This window comes from Chrysemys picta, chromosome 1 (genome assembly GCF_011386835.1).
Source record: "Chrysemys picta bellii isolate R12L10 chromosome 1, ASM1138683v2, whole genome shotgun sequence".
NCBI lineage: Eukaryota > Metazoa > Chordata > Testudines > Emydidae > Chrysemys > Chrysemys picta.
Genome location: NC_088791.1, coordinates 326,936,721 through 326,952,816, shown reverse-complemented (window position 1 = coordinate 326,952,816; position 16,096 = coordinate 326,936,721). Strand labels below are relative to the sequence as shown.

The 16,096-nt window shown below is 44.3% G+C and overlaps 1 protein-coding gene and 1 pseudogene across 5 annotated transcripts in view; one reads left to right on the top strand and one right to left on the bottom strand.

Moving 5' to 3' along the window:
* Window positions 1–1,421: 1,421 nt before the first annotated feature.
* On the bottom strand, window positions 1,422–1,929 carry LOC135984023 (large ribosomal subunit protein mL49-like; annotated as a pseudogene).
* Window positions 1,930–11,378: 9,449 nt separating this feature from the next.
* Window positions 11,379–16,096, top strand: part of PIWIL4 (piwi like RNA-mediated gene silencing 4) — a 54,010-nt gene continuing 49,292 nt past the window's right edge. The window contains exons 1-5 of one of the 5 annotated variants that reach the window (XM_024110888.3): window positions 11,379–11,456; window positions 11,734–11,851; window positions 13,232–13,337; window positions 13,943–14,068; window positions 15,836–16,050. In XM_024110888.3, the coding sequence (XP_023966656.2) occupies window positions 11,762–11,851; window positions 13,232–13,337; window positions 13,943–14,068; window positions 15,836–16,050 (537 nt within the window). In that variant the 5' untranslated portion in view covers window positions 11,379–11,456; window positions 11,734–11,761. Of the gene's footprint in view, window positions 11,852–13,231; window positions 13,338–13,942; window positions 14,069–15,835; window positions 16,051–16,096 lie in introns of all 5 variants that reach the window. The other 4 variants (XM_065581571.1, XM_065581570.1, XM_065581572.1 and 1 more) reach the window with 4 other exon arrangements.

Sequence of the window (16,096 nt, the reverse complement as noted above, 5' to 3'; positions counted from 1 at the left end):
TGCGCTGGACAGAGCATTTCAAAGAATTGCTGAACAGGGAGCCACCTAAAGAGGAAGCAAACATCCAGGAGGCAGAAGAACTCCTTGATATCACCACCCCCACCCCAACTAAGGAAGAGATAATTCAAGCCATCAAATCCTTAAAAAATGGGAAAGTTCCTGGCAAGGATAACTTGAATGTAGAATTGCTCAAGGTAAATCCTAAATTAGCAGCATCTATCCTGGCCCCTCTATTTACATCAGTCTGGAAAAGGGAAAAAGTGCCAGATGTGTGGACCAATGGGGTTATAGAGAAGATACCAAAGAAAGAAACTCTCAATGATTGTAATAACTGGCATGGTATCACACTTTTATCTGTGCCAAGCAAAGTATTGTGTAAAATCATAGTCCAGTGTATATCAGAGGAAGTTGATAGTGTTCTTAGAAAAGAGCAAGCTGGTTTTCGGAAAGGTCGTGGATGCACAGACCAGATCTTCACTCTACGAAACATAATAGAACAGTATTTAGAATGGCAACGGCAACTCTACATAAATTTCATAGATTTTGAGAAGGCTTTTGATAGCATTCACAGGACCAGCCTATAGCACATTCTGCGGACATATGGAATTCCTTTCCATATAATCAATGTCATCAAAAGCTTCTATTTCAACTTTACATGCAGTGTTGATCACAATGGACACCTGAAGGCAAATGAAAATAAGGCCGCCTGAAAACAACATAGTGATTTTAAAAGACTTGCCAGAAACAGACTGGAGTGGAGGAGCTTCGTTGCTGCCCTAAACGTCAGAGGCGTAATAGGAACATGATGATGATGATGATGTGTTGTCATCTGTCCCAGCCCTCCCACCCTGGTGTTACCAGATGGGTGAAACAGTTTGGTGAAACTTGCAGTCTGTGCTATATCTGTTCTGTGGAGATACAGAGAACTTTAGTTTCCAAGGCTGTCAATTTGTCCGGCTTCACAAATAGTAATCCACCCTAAAAAAAGAAAACAAAACCAGATATGTCCTATTTGGAACATTTAACAGAGACTCAGAATGAAGGGAAAGATTTGGTATAGCTTTTTTTAAATTAACTTTATTGCAACAGTCATCCAGGGAAGGGTCATTTTGTAAACTTTTCCTGCACATTTCACGTGGTGTAAATAAACATGCATTGAATCAGACCTTGTCCTTCAGCGCAGCAGAGGATGGAGTTTTGTTCACTTTCACGTGGGTGTCATAGTACAGCTCCCTCTCTTGGCAAAGAAACCCACTACATGGACACTTCCTCCTTCTTTGGATGGGGTGTAATATGGATGTTCCTGGAACCTTGTTGTGCCCCTGTGGTTCCTTGCTGCTGTTACATAAAAAGTAAGACTGGTTCATCTGGGTCTAGAATAGCTATGAATCAGCACAAAGAAAACGGGATAGTTGGTTTATTTAAAACCCCTTGTTCAACAACCACTCTTTCAATTCATTGTCAAAATAGCCCCTGATACGGATGCTGCCAGTGACTTCGTTGATTTGAATAGGTGGTGGTGGTTTCCTAGCAAGCTGAGTGAAGAACTTCCTCCTCCAGGGCCCAGATATCTCCTTCAATTTTCCTGATGAGCGTCATCCTCCTCTTGCCACTGGTAATGTCCTTATAGACTGGAACGTTGTGCATGTGGGGACATCTCACAAAGTAAGGAAGGGCAGGTGGAGTATCTGATGGCGCTCTCCAACCAGACGGGGTGGGGTACTGGTCATGTTTGGGGGAAGCAGGATTTCTGGTGGGTGGAATGAATCTCTCCAAGTATTCTTCAGTGGATTCCACAGTCCAGGGATAATGAGGGTTGCAGGTCTCAGGTTTGTCCCAGGACTGGCTCTGTAGCAGCCACTGAGCCCCCATGCCCCACACACCACCTGGCCGCCTCTTCAGCTCCGCTAGGGCCATGGCCACCGCCATGTCCAGCTGGGGCCACTATAGGAAACTTAACTAAAATTGTTGGATGTCCTAGCTCAGCCTGCATAAGGTCTTTGTTAAAACATGGGGTGAAGATTTGATGGGGTATTTATTTGAGCTGTTCCAAAGTCCTAGTCAGGAAAAAAAGAGGGGATCTTTCCTGATCAATATAATCATAGAACTTCAAATCATCTTAGCAGATTCTGGCCATTTCATTCTCTGCTTTTAAAAGTATACTTAAGGTATGTATTAGTTCTAGTATTAATTCACCTAAGAGCCCAAGAAGGGCCAGCCCTATGTGTTTTGCTGCCAGGGACAGAAAATGTTTTTGGTGCTCCCCAAGCAGCTGAGCAAACAAAACAAAACAATTTGGCACTCCTGCTCCCCTACCCCCCCAAATGTTGATCTGGTGCCCCTGGAAGTTGACAGTCAGGGCAACTGCTCTGATCAGCCACCCCTAAGGCTGGCCCTGAGCCTCAGTCACAGACTGTGATGGGGTGCACTTGCCCCACACTGATACAGCAGGTGTTCACCCTTTGGGCTGAGGAGGCCACACCCCGTTGGCCTTTCTGGGCATGCTCTGGCTGGAGACCAGGTATAAAAGGAAGCAGCCCAGCTCATTCAGGGCTGAGGAGGGAGGATGCACATTGCAGACTCCAGACTAGGAACTGCTGAGGCCCCAGGCAGGGGAAGCCAGAGGCACTGAGACCCAGGCAGATGCCTAAGGAGTGTCGGAGCTGCCGTGAGCTGCACAGGCCGAGGAGCCCAGAGACCCCGGAGACACCTGGACCACTGCACCAGGGACAGGGTAAGAAGTAGCCCAGAGAGACTAGTCATTGTGCTGGGTGACATCAGTGTGTTTTGGTCGGATACCCGCTGACTCAGTGGCGAGCACACTTGCCATTGATAGGGCCCTGGGCTGGGACCCAGTGGAGAAGGGAGGGCCTGGATCCCCCTACCCCAGCCACCTCCCCACAAGAGGTGGTCCACTCCACTCCCCTGACTGGCCACTAGACTGCACAGCTCTGAGGGAGAAGACAGCCATATTGACTCTGGCCAGTGGCCACACTGCCCTGAGGGAGAGGGCAGCCATATTGACTCTGGCCAGTGGGCCACACTGCCCTGAGAGAGAGGGAAGCCATATTTCACCCTGGCTGTTGGGCCATGCAGCCCTGAGAGAGGGCAGCCATATTGACTTTTGCCCCTAGGCCACAGTACCCTGAGAAAAAGAGTGATTGCACAGACTTAGCTGCAGGGATATAACAACACCCCTCACCCTGCCCCAAAAGGGGACGGGATGTGCTTCCCCCACAATACAGAGCAAGACCCAATTATGCTACAGGACTGAGCCAATTGCAAGAGGGTTTGAAGGGGTACAATCAACTTAAAAGTCACACTTTTGTCTGAAATAATTTTGTCACCTCAATGACATCTGAGGTGATTAGAACTGGAAGAGATTAGAGAAAATAATGATTTTGCTCTATTTTTCAGTTTGTTCACTTTGTGTATTTTAGAGCACCAGTTTTTGTATAGTCAGTTACTGTTTCCCCCATGTAGTCAATGGGTTGGATCCTGATCCTGCAATGAGTTCTATGCAAGCAGAACTCTGCACATCTGCATGGAGCTTATTGCAAGATTGGGGACTTAGTCAGTTCCCCCTGTTCTGTATATGGGTCATTCTCTAAATTAAAGGCAGGATAGTCAGATGACAGAAGGACAGAATTAGCATTAAAAATGATCTTGATAAACTGGAGAATTGGCCTGAAATCAATAAGATGAAATTCAATAAAGACAAGTGCAGAGTACAACACTTAGAAAGGAACAAGCAAATGCATAAATAAAAATGGTGAATAACTGGATAGGCAGTAATACTGCAGAAAAGGATCTGGGGGTTATAGCGAATCACTAATTCAATCTGAGCCAAAATGTGATTCAGTTGTGAAAAAGCCAAATATAAAAGGGGTGAATTAACAGGACTGTCATATGTAAGACACTGGAAATAATTGTTCTGCACTACTCGGCACTGCTGAGTTTTGAGTGCCACACTTAGGAAAGAGATGGACAAATTGTAGAGTGCAATAAAAATGATAAAAGGTTTAGTAGACCTGACCTATGACAAAAGGTTAAAAAAACTGGGCATATTTAGTCTTGAGAAAATAAGACTGAGAGGGAACCTGACAACAGTCTTCAAATATGTTAAGGGCTATTATAAAAAGGATGGTAATCAATTGTTTCCCATGTCTCCATATCATCATAATCATAGTTACTATTTAATCGGTTTAATCTGCAGCAAGAGAGATTTAAGTTAGATATTAGGAAAAGCTTTCTAACTATAAGGATACTTAAGCACTGGAATAGGTTACCAAGGAAGGCTGTGGAATCCCCATCGTTGGAAGTTTTTTAAGAACAGGATACACAAATATCTGTTAGGGATGATCTAGGTTTACTTGGTCCTGCCTCGGCATGGGGGGGATGGACTAGATGACCTCTCGAGGTCCCTTCTACCCCTACATTTATATGATTCTATTAATAAAGGTGTGGTGTAGCAATTAGAGCAGGGGATTGGGGATTACCACTGTTTGTGACCTTGAGTAAGGTGCTAAATCTTTCTTTCCCTTAGTTTCTCCAGGCCTAATCATGGCCCAAGCTATGTGGCAGAGCAGGGGTGGGTATACTACCCACATCATGTGTAGCAGCATGGGAGGGGACACAGACTCCACAGAGCCATTACATCCCTTCCCTGTGCAGGTGAGCAGGGGAGCACTGTGCCCCACCCCCCACCTTTCTCCATTGCACCTGGCAGTGCAGCTCCGCTGCTACCTCTATGTTGCACCAGGTATAGGCCTAGTGCTGCATATCCTTCTCTGGAGCAGCATGGGGACTGGGAGGGAGATTGACTTCCTGAATCAGAGTCTCCCTCTTGGGCTGCTCCCGGGGCAGTGCAATGATTTATTGCCACTAATGCAGGGCTCATGGCAAAGCCACAACTGAGCCCTCAGTTTGTAAAAGGAGAAATAAGCCCAATAATATTAATCTACTTCCTAGAGGTGCTGTGAGAAATAATGCTTTAATGTAGGGCTGTCAAGCAATTAAAAAAAAATCATCACCATTAATTGCACGATTAACGGCACTGTTAAACAATAATAGAATATCTTTAAATATTTTTGGATGTTTTCTACATTTTCAAATATATTGTTTTCAATTACAACACAGAATACAAAGTGTACACTGCTCACTTTATATCTATTTTATATCTACATAAGTGTCATGCAAATGCTTGTTTTCACTTTCTGGTGACATTGTAAATAAGAAGAGAGCAGCATTATCTCCCATAAATGGTAAACAAACTTGTTTGCCTTAGTGATTGGCTGAACAAGAGGTAGGACTGAGTGGACTTTTAGGCTCCAAAGTTTTACATTGTTTTGTTTTTGAGTGCAGTTATGTAACAAAAAAATTCTACGTTTTAAGTTGCACTTTCATGACAAAGATTGCACTACAGTCAGTACTTGTATGAGGTGAATTGAAAAAAACTATTTTTGTTTATCATTTTTACAGTGTAATATTTGTAATATAAAGTGAGCACTGTACACTTTGTGTTCTGTATTGTAATTTAAATCACTATATTTGAAAAATGTAGAAAAACATCCAAAATATTTAATTTCAATTGGTATTCTATTGTTAACAGTGTGATTAAAACTGCAATTTTTTTAATCACGATTGTTTTGAGTTAATCGTGTAAATTAACTGTGATTAATTGACAACCCTAGTTTAATGTCCATAAAGTATTCTGAGAACTGTAGATAACAAACTCTACAGAAGCATTGAGAAGGGACCACAGTAGTACATTCAAATAAAAGAAGAGGAAAGGAGTGCTCCTTTAAACTGTCTGACTCTTGTGACTTATGCCTGGATAAACTGTGTGACAACTCTATTAATCTGAAGTACTTGCTGGAGCTCTCACTTATCCTTCAGATAAGCATGTGACAGTACAGCTTTTGTGTTTATAATCCCCTGGGTTTTGTCTCCGAGAGAATTCTCTGTGCTGTGATGCTTTAACTAAGCCTCTTCGCTGGGGTCAGGAGCTTTTTCCTTGCTGCCAACATTCTAGAATTAAGCTTGATTTGGTTGAGTTAAAAGTATCTATTCATTTCTGACTCCCCAAAAAACATGGGGAAAATTCCCAGCCAATTTCTCCATATCAAACACAGTACCATCTATGATTATGTCTAATCCAGCCACAGTACAGTCGTGATCACGAATGATCCAGTTCATTCAGATTTTTTTAAAGAACTGGTACAGTACTAAGTACAGTGAACCAGCTGACGTGTTTGGTTTGAAAGGGAACACTGAAATAAGGTCATACTGTTCTTTTTCACATACAGCCTTTGCGTAGGAGATATTTACACTCAGATTTATGTACTTTACACTGTGATAAAGTACAATGTAATTGCTTTGATCTTTGCAGACATGGAGATTACAGAATATACAGTGCAGGAAACTGCAAGCAATAATATTATGGCTCCATATGTATTCCTTTGTGTGCTTCATGAAGAACCTCACAAAATCTTCTCTACGTAGATTTCACTTTGCAGTGGTCCCTACCATAGGTGCTGACTCTGTGGGTGCTCTTGGGCTGGAGCATCCATGGGGAAAAAATGGTGGGTGCTGAGCATCCACCGGCAGCCCCCCTATCATCTTCACTCCTCCCCCTCAGTGCCTCCTGCCCACCGGTGGGCCCTGCTGATCAGCACCTCCTCCCTGCGCCTCCCACCAGCCACGGTCAGCTGTTTCGCGGCATGCAGGAGGCGCTGGGGAGGAGCGAGGGCGTGACGCTCGAGGGAGGGGATGGAACGGGGCGGGAAGAGGTGGGAACGGGGGTGGGAAGAGGTGGTGTGGGGGCAGGAAGAGGCAGGGCAGGGATGGGGCTTTGGAGGAAGGGGTGGAGTGGGGGTTGGGCCTGGGGCAGAGCTGGGAATCGAGCACCCCCATGCACATTGGAAAACGGCGCCTGTGGTCTCTACGACAGCAAACTGTACTGCATCAAGAACCTGGTACTATGGGCAAAAACTAATAAGACCACTTATCCTGTATTTTAAGGGAAATCCCTTATTTTGGGTGCAATGTCTCACAAATCTTATCCAACAAGGACCCTTTAAGAAGGCTTTAATCCTATAAAAATAAGTTTTTGAGCTACAGGTGAACTTCAGTTACGAACACCTCAGGAATGGAGGTTGTTTGTAACTCTGAACAAAACATTATGGTTGTTCTTTTGAAAGTTTACAACTGAACATTGACATAATACAGCTTTGAAACTTTACTACTGCAGGAAAAAAAACATTACTTTTAACCATCTTAATTTAAATTAAACAAAGCAGTTAATTGCTCTTTCTAACCTAAAATAAATACATGCCAGAAGATAACATGAACCACACATAGGATGACCAGATGTCCCGATTTTATAGGGACAGTCCTGCTTTTTGGGTCTTTTTCTTATATAAGCTCCTATTACCCCCCATCCCCGTCATGATTTTTCACATTTGCTGTCTGGTCACCCTAACTACACAGAAAGCAACAGACCTCTCAAACCCTCAACCCAGCTATCAAATGCCTGAGGGAAAAAAATGTCCTGAAGCGTAACACATCTGGCAAATCAAAGAGAATACTTTGCTAGCAATCCCCTCCCTTTTATATTGAGGGGCTCTAGTTCAAGTACTTCCATGGATTGTAACTGGGGCTGTATCACACAAGGAGAGAGGCAGACTCTCAGACTCCGTCTGCACTGCAATAAAGCTCCCACAGTAGGCCTGTGTCAGTGACTCAGGCTTGTGGCGCATAGGCTGCGGCACTATAAAATTGCAGTGTAGATGTTAGAGCTTTGGCTGGGACCACTAGAATTGTGGTGTAACACACGCTCAGCCTGAAACTTAGCTTTTTGTGCAGGTCATCACATTCTGCACTAGCTTCAGTTTCTAATCTAAGGTTTCTTTGTGAGTATGTAGAGTGCATTACAGTATGTCTAATGGTACAGGGACATCTACATCGAGCACATCACCAGCCACCGACAGTACCAGGAGGCGTGAGCCAGAGTGACATCGTTCTCCCACTACGAGAAAGGGACCAAGTGACCTCCTCCGTTGGATCATATGAACTGGAACCATAAACTCCCTGAACATTAAATCTCACCAAATGAGGGTCAATCCATCCTCATCATCATATCCACTCATTATAATCCACACCCGAACATAGCCACTTTATGAACTTCAGACCCTCATATCTCAATGACTGTACTTTGATCCATCAACCTTTTACCCCCAATTGAGGATATTGCAGATTATGTATTCCTCATGCCACCTTATCTTAAACCAAACTTTGCACCCTCGATAATCTGTATATTATTCCCTGATAATCAGAAACTTCTATGCTCAAACTCTGTTTGCTATTTTTTTAACATCATCTTAATAACATTTTTAAATGTGCATTACAGTATTCCAATCTCACTGTGAGAAAGCATAGATAATTGTGGAAAGGTTCATATAGGAAAGGACAACCATTTCCTACTAGACACAGATGGAAAAAAACACTCTTAGCCACAGCTGCTCCCTGGGCCTCTACAAGCAGCCCCTATGCTATGCACTTTTGTTACAAACAGTAGTTGCCTTCCCTCAGTCAAGTTCGACGTCACCACCACTTCTGGCTACTTCTCAAAAACCACACATTAAATCTCAGTTTTTTCCACATTCAGTCACAGACAGGTGGCCCTCGTCCAAGTCTCAAGCTCAAGGTCATCTAAACACGGTTATTTGTTCCAATGCACACCACCCAGGTCAAACATGAAGCAAACAAAAAACCCTGTTCACTGACAACCTGTGTTCCTGAAAGTTATTAGAAAATGCTGCTAAACAGTCTGAAATCAAAGATCCTGAGTGCTCTGATTTTTAGCCAAATCTCAATCCAACCTCCAATATTTTTTGGTGCAATTAAGTAGTTAAGCTTCTAAATAAAGGCAACTGTACATGCAATTCATTGCATAAATTATAATGTAATTTAGGTACATGAATACACATAAATATTAACTTCCTCTACTTGGAAAACATTTTATTTTGCTTGTACACCAGCAGCAGAATTGGCTGACTTTTTTTTTTCATTGTCCCATTAGTGTGGACCTTTGGAAACTAGGAAGAAAAGAAAAACATCATACCAGTTGCTTACACCCAGTGCACCTGTCCCAGATCTCAGCTCACCCCTCGCTCCCAAAAAGGCTAGGAAAAAGAGATGAGCCTTGAATGTCAACAGATTTGGCTATTTTGGATGATGATGGAGAAAAATGAATTTAAAAGTCTAGAGCCCCTTCACAAAAAATATTCTGCAAATTACAGGGGCTCCAGTTTAGGTATCTCCTCTGACTAGTTGTGGCAGGATGGAACAGGAAGAAAGGTGATCTCCCAAAAGGGTAGGTGTAGCCATGATATGCAGGACTGTCCCTAGCCATTTGGGTGCCTTACGCAGCCTCACCACGGGGTCTGGGAGGCAGGAGCTGTGGGGGGCCACTTTTGGGGGCCTTAGAGGCCCAGAGTGGCCCAGGCGATTAGTGGGGGGCCGGGAGCAGCCTGCTCCGCTTCCCTCATCTCGGCCCCAGACGAGGGATTTCCCCCCACACACACTCACCGGCAGTGGCAGGAAGTGGAGCACCTGGCCCCTGCCCGCTCTACTCCACCAGCTCCCAGCCGCAGCACTCCGCTTCCCGCTGCCGGTGAGAGCTGGGGGCAGTCCTATTCCCCAACTCGAGCGACCTGGCTGGGGCCGGAGCAAGGGAAGTGGAGTGGGCTGGGGCCGCATCTCTCCGCTTCCCGAATCCTGCTGCTGGTGAGTGCGGGGGTCAATCCTTTCCCCACACTCACCGGCGATGGGAAGTGGAGTGCTGCGGCTGGGAGCTGGCAGAGTAGAGTGGGCTGGGGCTGAGTTGCTCCGCTTCCCGCCACTGCTGGTGAGTACGGGGTCACTGGGGGAAGAAGTGGAATGGAGGCAGAGGTGGGGGGAAGGGTAAGAGTCTGGGCGGAGGGAGTTGTCCAAGCTCCCCCCCCTCCCCCCGGGACGGCCCTGCCCCTTGCTGGGGGGGCCAGCCGAGGGATAGGGCTGGTCGCTGGGGCTGGTGCTGCTGTGTATGCAGCACGCAGCTGCCAAGGGCACCATGAAATTTAGGGCAATTTGGTGCCCTAAATTTCATGATGCCTTACGCAGCTGCGTATGCTGTGTATGCCTAAGGACGGCCCTGATGATATGACTACAAGACAACACCTTAAATGCAATCCAGTAACCAGCAGGCAGACAGTGTAAAGCCAGGAGCACTGGTGTTTTGTGAGAAACGCAGCTTAACAAAAAGAACAGGAGTACTTGTGGCACCTTAGAGACTAACAAATTTATTTGAGCATAAGCTTTCGTGGGCTACAGCCCACTTCATCGGATGCACCTCTGCACTAATACAATCTCCATGCTGATTTAAGGTGCAGTCCCGTGCCAAGATTGAATCAGATTAGAGTTAGAAAATGCAGCCAAGGAAGAAGTGAGGTTTTTTACCCACGAAAGCTTATGCCCAAATAAATCTGTTAGTCTTTAAGGTGCCACCAGACTCCTTGTTGTTTTCAAGAAAATCCTGACAGTTGACAGCAGTATATTAGGCTACCTTGGGGGGATTTCTGTGTAGGATTCAACTTGCAACTTAATTTGGTAGATCTATTCTATATTCAGAGCCCACAAAAGCCATCTCCGTATTGGTTGATGAAAAGATCCGAGCAAAAATGTCCAGAGGAAGCACATGCCCCCTTCTCACTGTAACTGGGTGAACACCAAGAGGATACATGTATATGTGCATGTGTATGTATATGCCTTATAAGTTAAACTGACAAAAGCCTGGAAAAATATGCTGCATTATTTAGCATATTAAATGTTTATGAAAATACATCATAGGTATTGGCATCTATTTGCTTCTTTTTTTCTGACAGCATGAACTGTTCGTGTCTGGGTGCCATGGTATTGCACTGCAGCGCAAGGCGACTGTTGTGACAGCAATATGAGGTGGCTTTGTCACAATGTAACATCTCAGTCAGGAAGCAACTTTGTCATGACGACATGTCAGTTGCAAGGCGATTTCGTGGTGACCGTGACATTGCACCCTGGGGCGGGGCTGTGATGTCATGATGTGCCCTGGTATTGCCACCCCATGTCCTAAACGTGCCTGCAGTACAGTTTCCCCCATCTCTCTCTGTATGGCTGCCACTTGCCCAGGGCTCTCCCCATCCCCACACTAGGACCGGCGCCACATGGAGGTGTCACGTGGCTGCAGCACTCCCCCGGCCCGTGCGCTGCCGTATCATTGAAGGGGAACAAGGGGTGGGGAGGGGCGTGGCTTGCAGGGGGTCGCGCGCCTAGTCTAGAGCGGGCGTGGTATTGCCGCTGGAGGGGCGTGGCTTTCTGCAGTGTCACGTGTGTGCGGAGGAGCGCGGGAACCGCGTGGGCAGCTGCGGGTGGGGTTGGTGAGCGCTCGCGCGGAGCGGAGTCTCCGTTCTCGACCCGCGCCTAGGCCGGGGTCCTGAGGCGCCTCCGGACACCCAGGCAGTCGGACCTGGTGTCTCCCCATGGGCCTTCCAGCCCTCACTAGAACCCATCCGGCCCCGCCCCGCCCGGTGATGCCCCAGCCCAGCCTGGCGGTGACCCGGCCGCTGGCAGCGGGCTGGGTAACGCGCGGTTGTAACGGCCCCGCCCCAGGCAGCGTGTTTCACACCCTCGTGTCTGCGTGTTTCCTGCTCACAGGGCGGCGCGCGGTGCCTCTGCGAGGGAAATGACCGGGCGTGCGCGGGTCCGAGCGCGGGGACAAGCCCTCTCCGGCGCCGCCGGCAGCGCGGGGCAGCCTGGCTCCCCACGGCGGCCGGTGCGTACTTCGTATCCGTGATGTGCTCCGTGTCCTCTGCCCTGGCCAGCTGTCATGTCTCCAGCGTGTCCTTCGCCTGTGTCCTCCTCGTGGGGCCCGGGGCCGGGACAGATCCCGCACTTGCTGTTCTGTGCTGTCTGGTCAGGTTCATTCCTGTTCCTGACCTCCAGGGTGGTATCTGAACCCTGCCTTGCTCATCGGTGACAGCGGTCATCCCCTTCCTCCCCAGTGTCATTCCCCAGTGGCCCCCAATCACCCTTGTGTGGGGTATAAGTATCTGAGCCAGAGAGTGGAAACTGGTTCTTGTAGCTGTGGACACTGAGTGTGAATGGAGGGCCCGCACCGTTTCATTCCTTCGTATGACTTAATTTATCTTTGTGGATCAATCACTGAAATAAAAAATAAAAAAGTCTAATATCACTTCCTCTAATGGCAAGAAATACAAAAATATTCACACTTTTGTGCAGCTTATCTGCTTTCCTTTGTAAACCTTGAAATACACAAACTACAAAATTGTACCCTGAATACTGCCTGGTTTTAACCGACATTGCAAAACAGTGGCCTGCATTTAAGGTGGCATTAATAGTCCTCCCAGGACAATTTGTCCACTTGCCCCTTCTGTCCTGCCACTCTGCGTTTAGTTTTTATAATAGAGAATGGGTGAAAAAGGCCTGCCTTATCAAGAAGGGGTGACCTCTACCATTCAAAACTAAGCACCAAAATTGTTTTCTTTTGACTCAGTATTTTTGTGACTACATGGATAAAATACTAAAGAAAAAGAACTCTTACTATTAATGTCTCTTGAAAAACCTGAAGAATGCTGTTCTGTAGAATTCTGTTATGCATCCGAAGAAGTGGGTTGTAGCCCACGGAAGCTTATGCTCTAATACATTTGTTAGTCTCTAAGGTGCCACAAGTACTCCTGTTCTGTAGAATGAATTCTCTTAGTGTTCGTGAATTGAAGATTTTAAAGTAGTAGACAGGTTGTATTTGTTTCTAGTGTTTGGTACCTCTCTGTTGCTTCTATTTGGGTAGGTCTCTGAATGAAATGATCTCAGTTCACTAAGGCTGTGATTCAGCAATCTGTCTTAATCAGGAAAGTGTTTAGGGATGGGGGACTTCTGCACAGGCTTAAAGTTATATATGTGCTGGGGATAATGTTATTTCTATTCTGTAATAGCTGCCTCTGTCTGTTCTATGCAGTATTGAAATTTATATACAGTATCACTTGTGCTGTACGTGGTGACTTTCAGCAGTGATATTTCATCTCTTCCATGATAACATGTATCATTATTAGGACAACGGGCTATCTACAGAGTAACTATTTTGGTAACTAAGCCATTTTCCATCTTACGGACATCCCTTATCCATATCTCATAGGATGGTTCTAGAGGTGACGAGCCCATGGCTGTTAGGACTCTGCAATCTGAGAAAGAAGCCTCAACTTCCTGTGGCCACAGGGAAACAACAAAACTTACACAGCGATGTAAGAGGGCAACTGCATTATTTACTTTACTTTGAAAACTCTTGAAGGCAGGGACTATCTATTTGTTCTCTGTAGTCTTGGTCCATGACTGAGGCTCCTGGTGCTAGTAGAATACATATTAATAATAGGTAATGTATTTTATTATTATTAACCACTGTAGTTTGTTTTCTAAGTGAATCTATTAACATGTATTGGGAAATTATAAACAGGATGAAGTATAAAGACATAAATGAATTGCAAGTCTTGTATAAAAATATGAAAACATCTTGACGTCTTTAAAAAGGAATTTATTTTTTAAACCACTTTAAGAATAAGGTGCTGTAAATAGTGCTGTGACAAACATGTGGTAGCTCAGGCTCTGGTTATTAAAACGTGATTTTGCATCTCATTATTACATATTTTATGTTCTGCTGTCCAAATAAAATCCAGTTAAACCTATTCCAATTACGTAGCCTAATTCTTGCTATTAGGCTGACAAAAATTGAAGGCTAGTAGACTGAAGGCTATAAAACTACCTGTATCCAAATTTATTAATTCTTAGGCTATTTTGCTGGATTTACAGAGAATGAATACATTTTACAGTTCTTTCCACATTTCTGTTCAAGATGGCTTTTCTGCTGGGGTTTCTGGATGCACACTGCTGGAGAGAGGGGGAAAGACCCGATGTAACTTTCAAGATTTGGGAGTAAATACTAGAGAGACTATGGCACATGTGAAAGACTGTAAAACAGGTAGAGTAACTCAATTTCCTTCAGGTTAGCCTTGTCTTCTAAGGGTCTGATTTGGGGAGGTTCTGAGTACCAGTAGTCTATTGATTTCAGTGAGTTGCAAGAGCTCCGTATCTTTCAGCAGCAAGCCCACAGTATTTGCTTAGTACATGAGAACATGAAAGTATGCATATACAAAGTGCTGAGAGCCCTTAACTTGGAGCTGAGGTGCTCCTTACCTCAGAATATGTTTTCAGCCCCTTACAGGAGTTTCCAGTTGTCAAGAGAATGTTCAGAGATGTCTAGTTTTTGACATGTAAATTCTCTTTGTGTTACTTGTATGAGATATTTCAACTTTCTTGGCTTCTGAAGTTAAGTTTCTCTGACATAACACAATACATTTTGCATTAGCTCTTCTGGCAGGCGCTCTTGATCTGTTGAATCCAAGGGATTAATATATCTAACCAGAGAAAATCTTTATCTTAGTTTTAAAAAAAAGAATAGAATAAATATGGCTTCTCTAGAAAGATGTGGAATAAATGTCTCTTGTATTTGTTAAATGAAGTATTAGTATTTAGAAACTGATTCAAAGATTGACTTTCAACATAGTTCAAAATCAAGAATGTTGTCTATCAAACAAGGAGGGCATTTTGATTTTATTTTTTCATAGAAAAACGTAGTCTCTGCTAAACAAAAAATTCCACTAGAATGGAAATGTGATCTTAGGGGTGTAGCAAAGGACCGGGAGTCAGATCTGCGTTCTGTTACTGAATCTGCCACTTACTTTTTGTGTGACTTTATGTAAACTACTTATAAAGCCTTCTATGCCTATGTCTCCCCATCTATAAAATGGAGATAACAGCACTCTACTTCACAGGGGTATTGTCTGGCTTAATCCGTTAATATTTAAGTGCTTTGAGATCCTTGGATGGAACATGATACAGAATTAAACAGTATTATTTCTTAGTCAGACAATAGCATGCATTTCAAAGGGGCAAGTATAACTGGGATGAGTGAACATTTTAGAAAAAATCAGCTACATCATGGTGGTGTACTGTTTTATTATACCGCAAAGCAGTTTGGGTTTACAGTTAAAAGCAAACTTGCTCTGCTTAAGTACAGTGACCCTATTTATATGTGTCATGCTTTGTCTGGAATATAAAATATGGTAGTAATAAGTATTTTATGAAACTGCTTTTTTGAGAGAGAGAGAGAGAGAGAGAGAGAGAGAGAGAGATCCATTGATCGACATCAGCAGGGTTCCTTAGTTATGTCTCCAGAACAGTACACATTAGGGCATCTCTCTGTGTGTAACCTGGTGATTGGTCATAAGTCTGGTCTTCATGATCCTTCAGAATAAGAAATCAAAGGCTGGTACCCACCCACCCCATATTACCATATTTATTTGGAGCTTTATTATTATTTATTTTGACAGGTCCGGTACGTTTGCCAGTCACCATCAAATAGTTCATTGGGAGAAATAAACTAATCTTTAGTGTATTTTTGTAAAATAACATATGTTGGCAGTGGGAAATTACTTTTTCCAGCCCATTTGTATCATCTTATGTTTCATTAGACATTGTGTTCCATCTACTTGTATTGATGTTGGTAAGGCATTCATTTTGATTGACTTGCATTTGTATTTTGATGACTTTCTTGTCAAAAAGATCTTAGTGTTGTTTCTTAAGGTTACTGGGCAATAAAGTATTGCTTGTAATTATGTAATATGATTTAAATATTTTTGGTAGTAATATTTGTCTTAAAAGAAATAAACTTACTTATCTGTTTCAGGCTTCAGTGGAATTCCAGTGAAAGTGATCACAAACCTATATAGCTTAGGCTTGCCCAGGGAATGGCAGCTTTACCAATACCATGTAACATTTAATCCAGAGTTGGAATCAAGGCGCTTGCGCCTTGCTTTGCTTTACAGCCATACCGAACTTCTTGGAAAAGCCAAAGCATTTGATGGAGCTATCCTTTTTCTTTCTCAAAAGCTGGAAAATCAGGTGAAGATAAGCCTCTTGTGCACTGTTGCATTACTACAAAGCCACA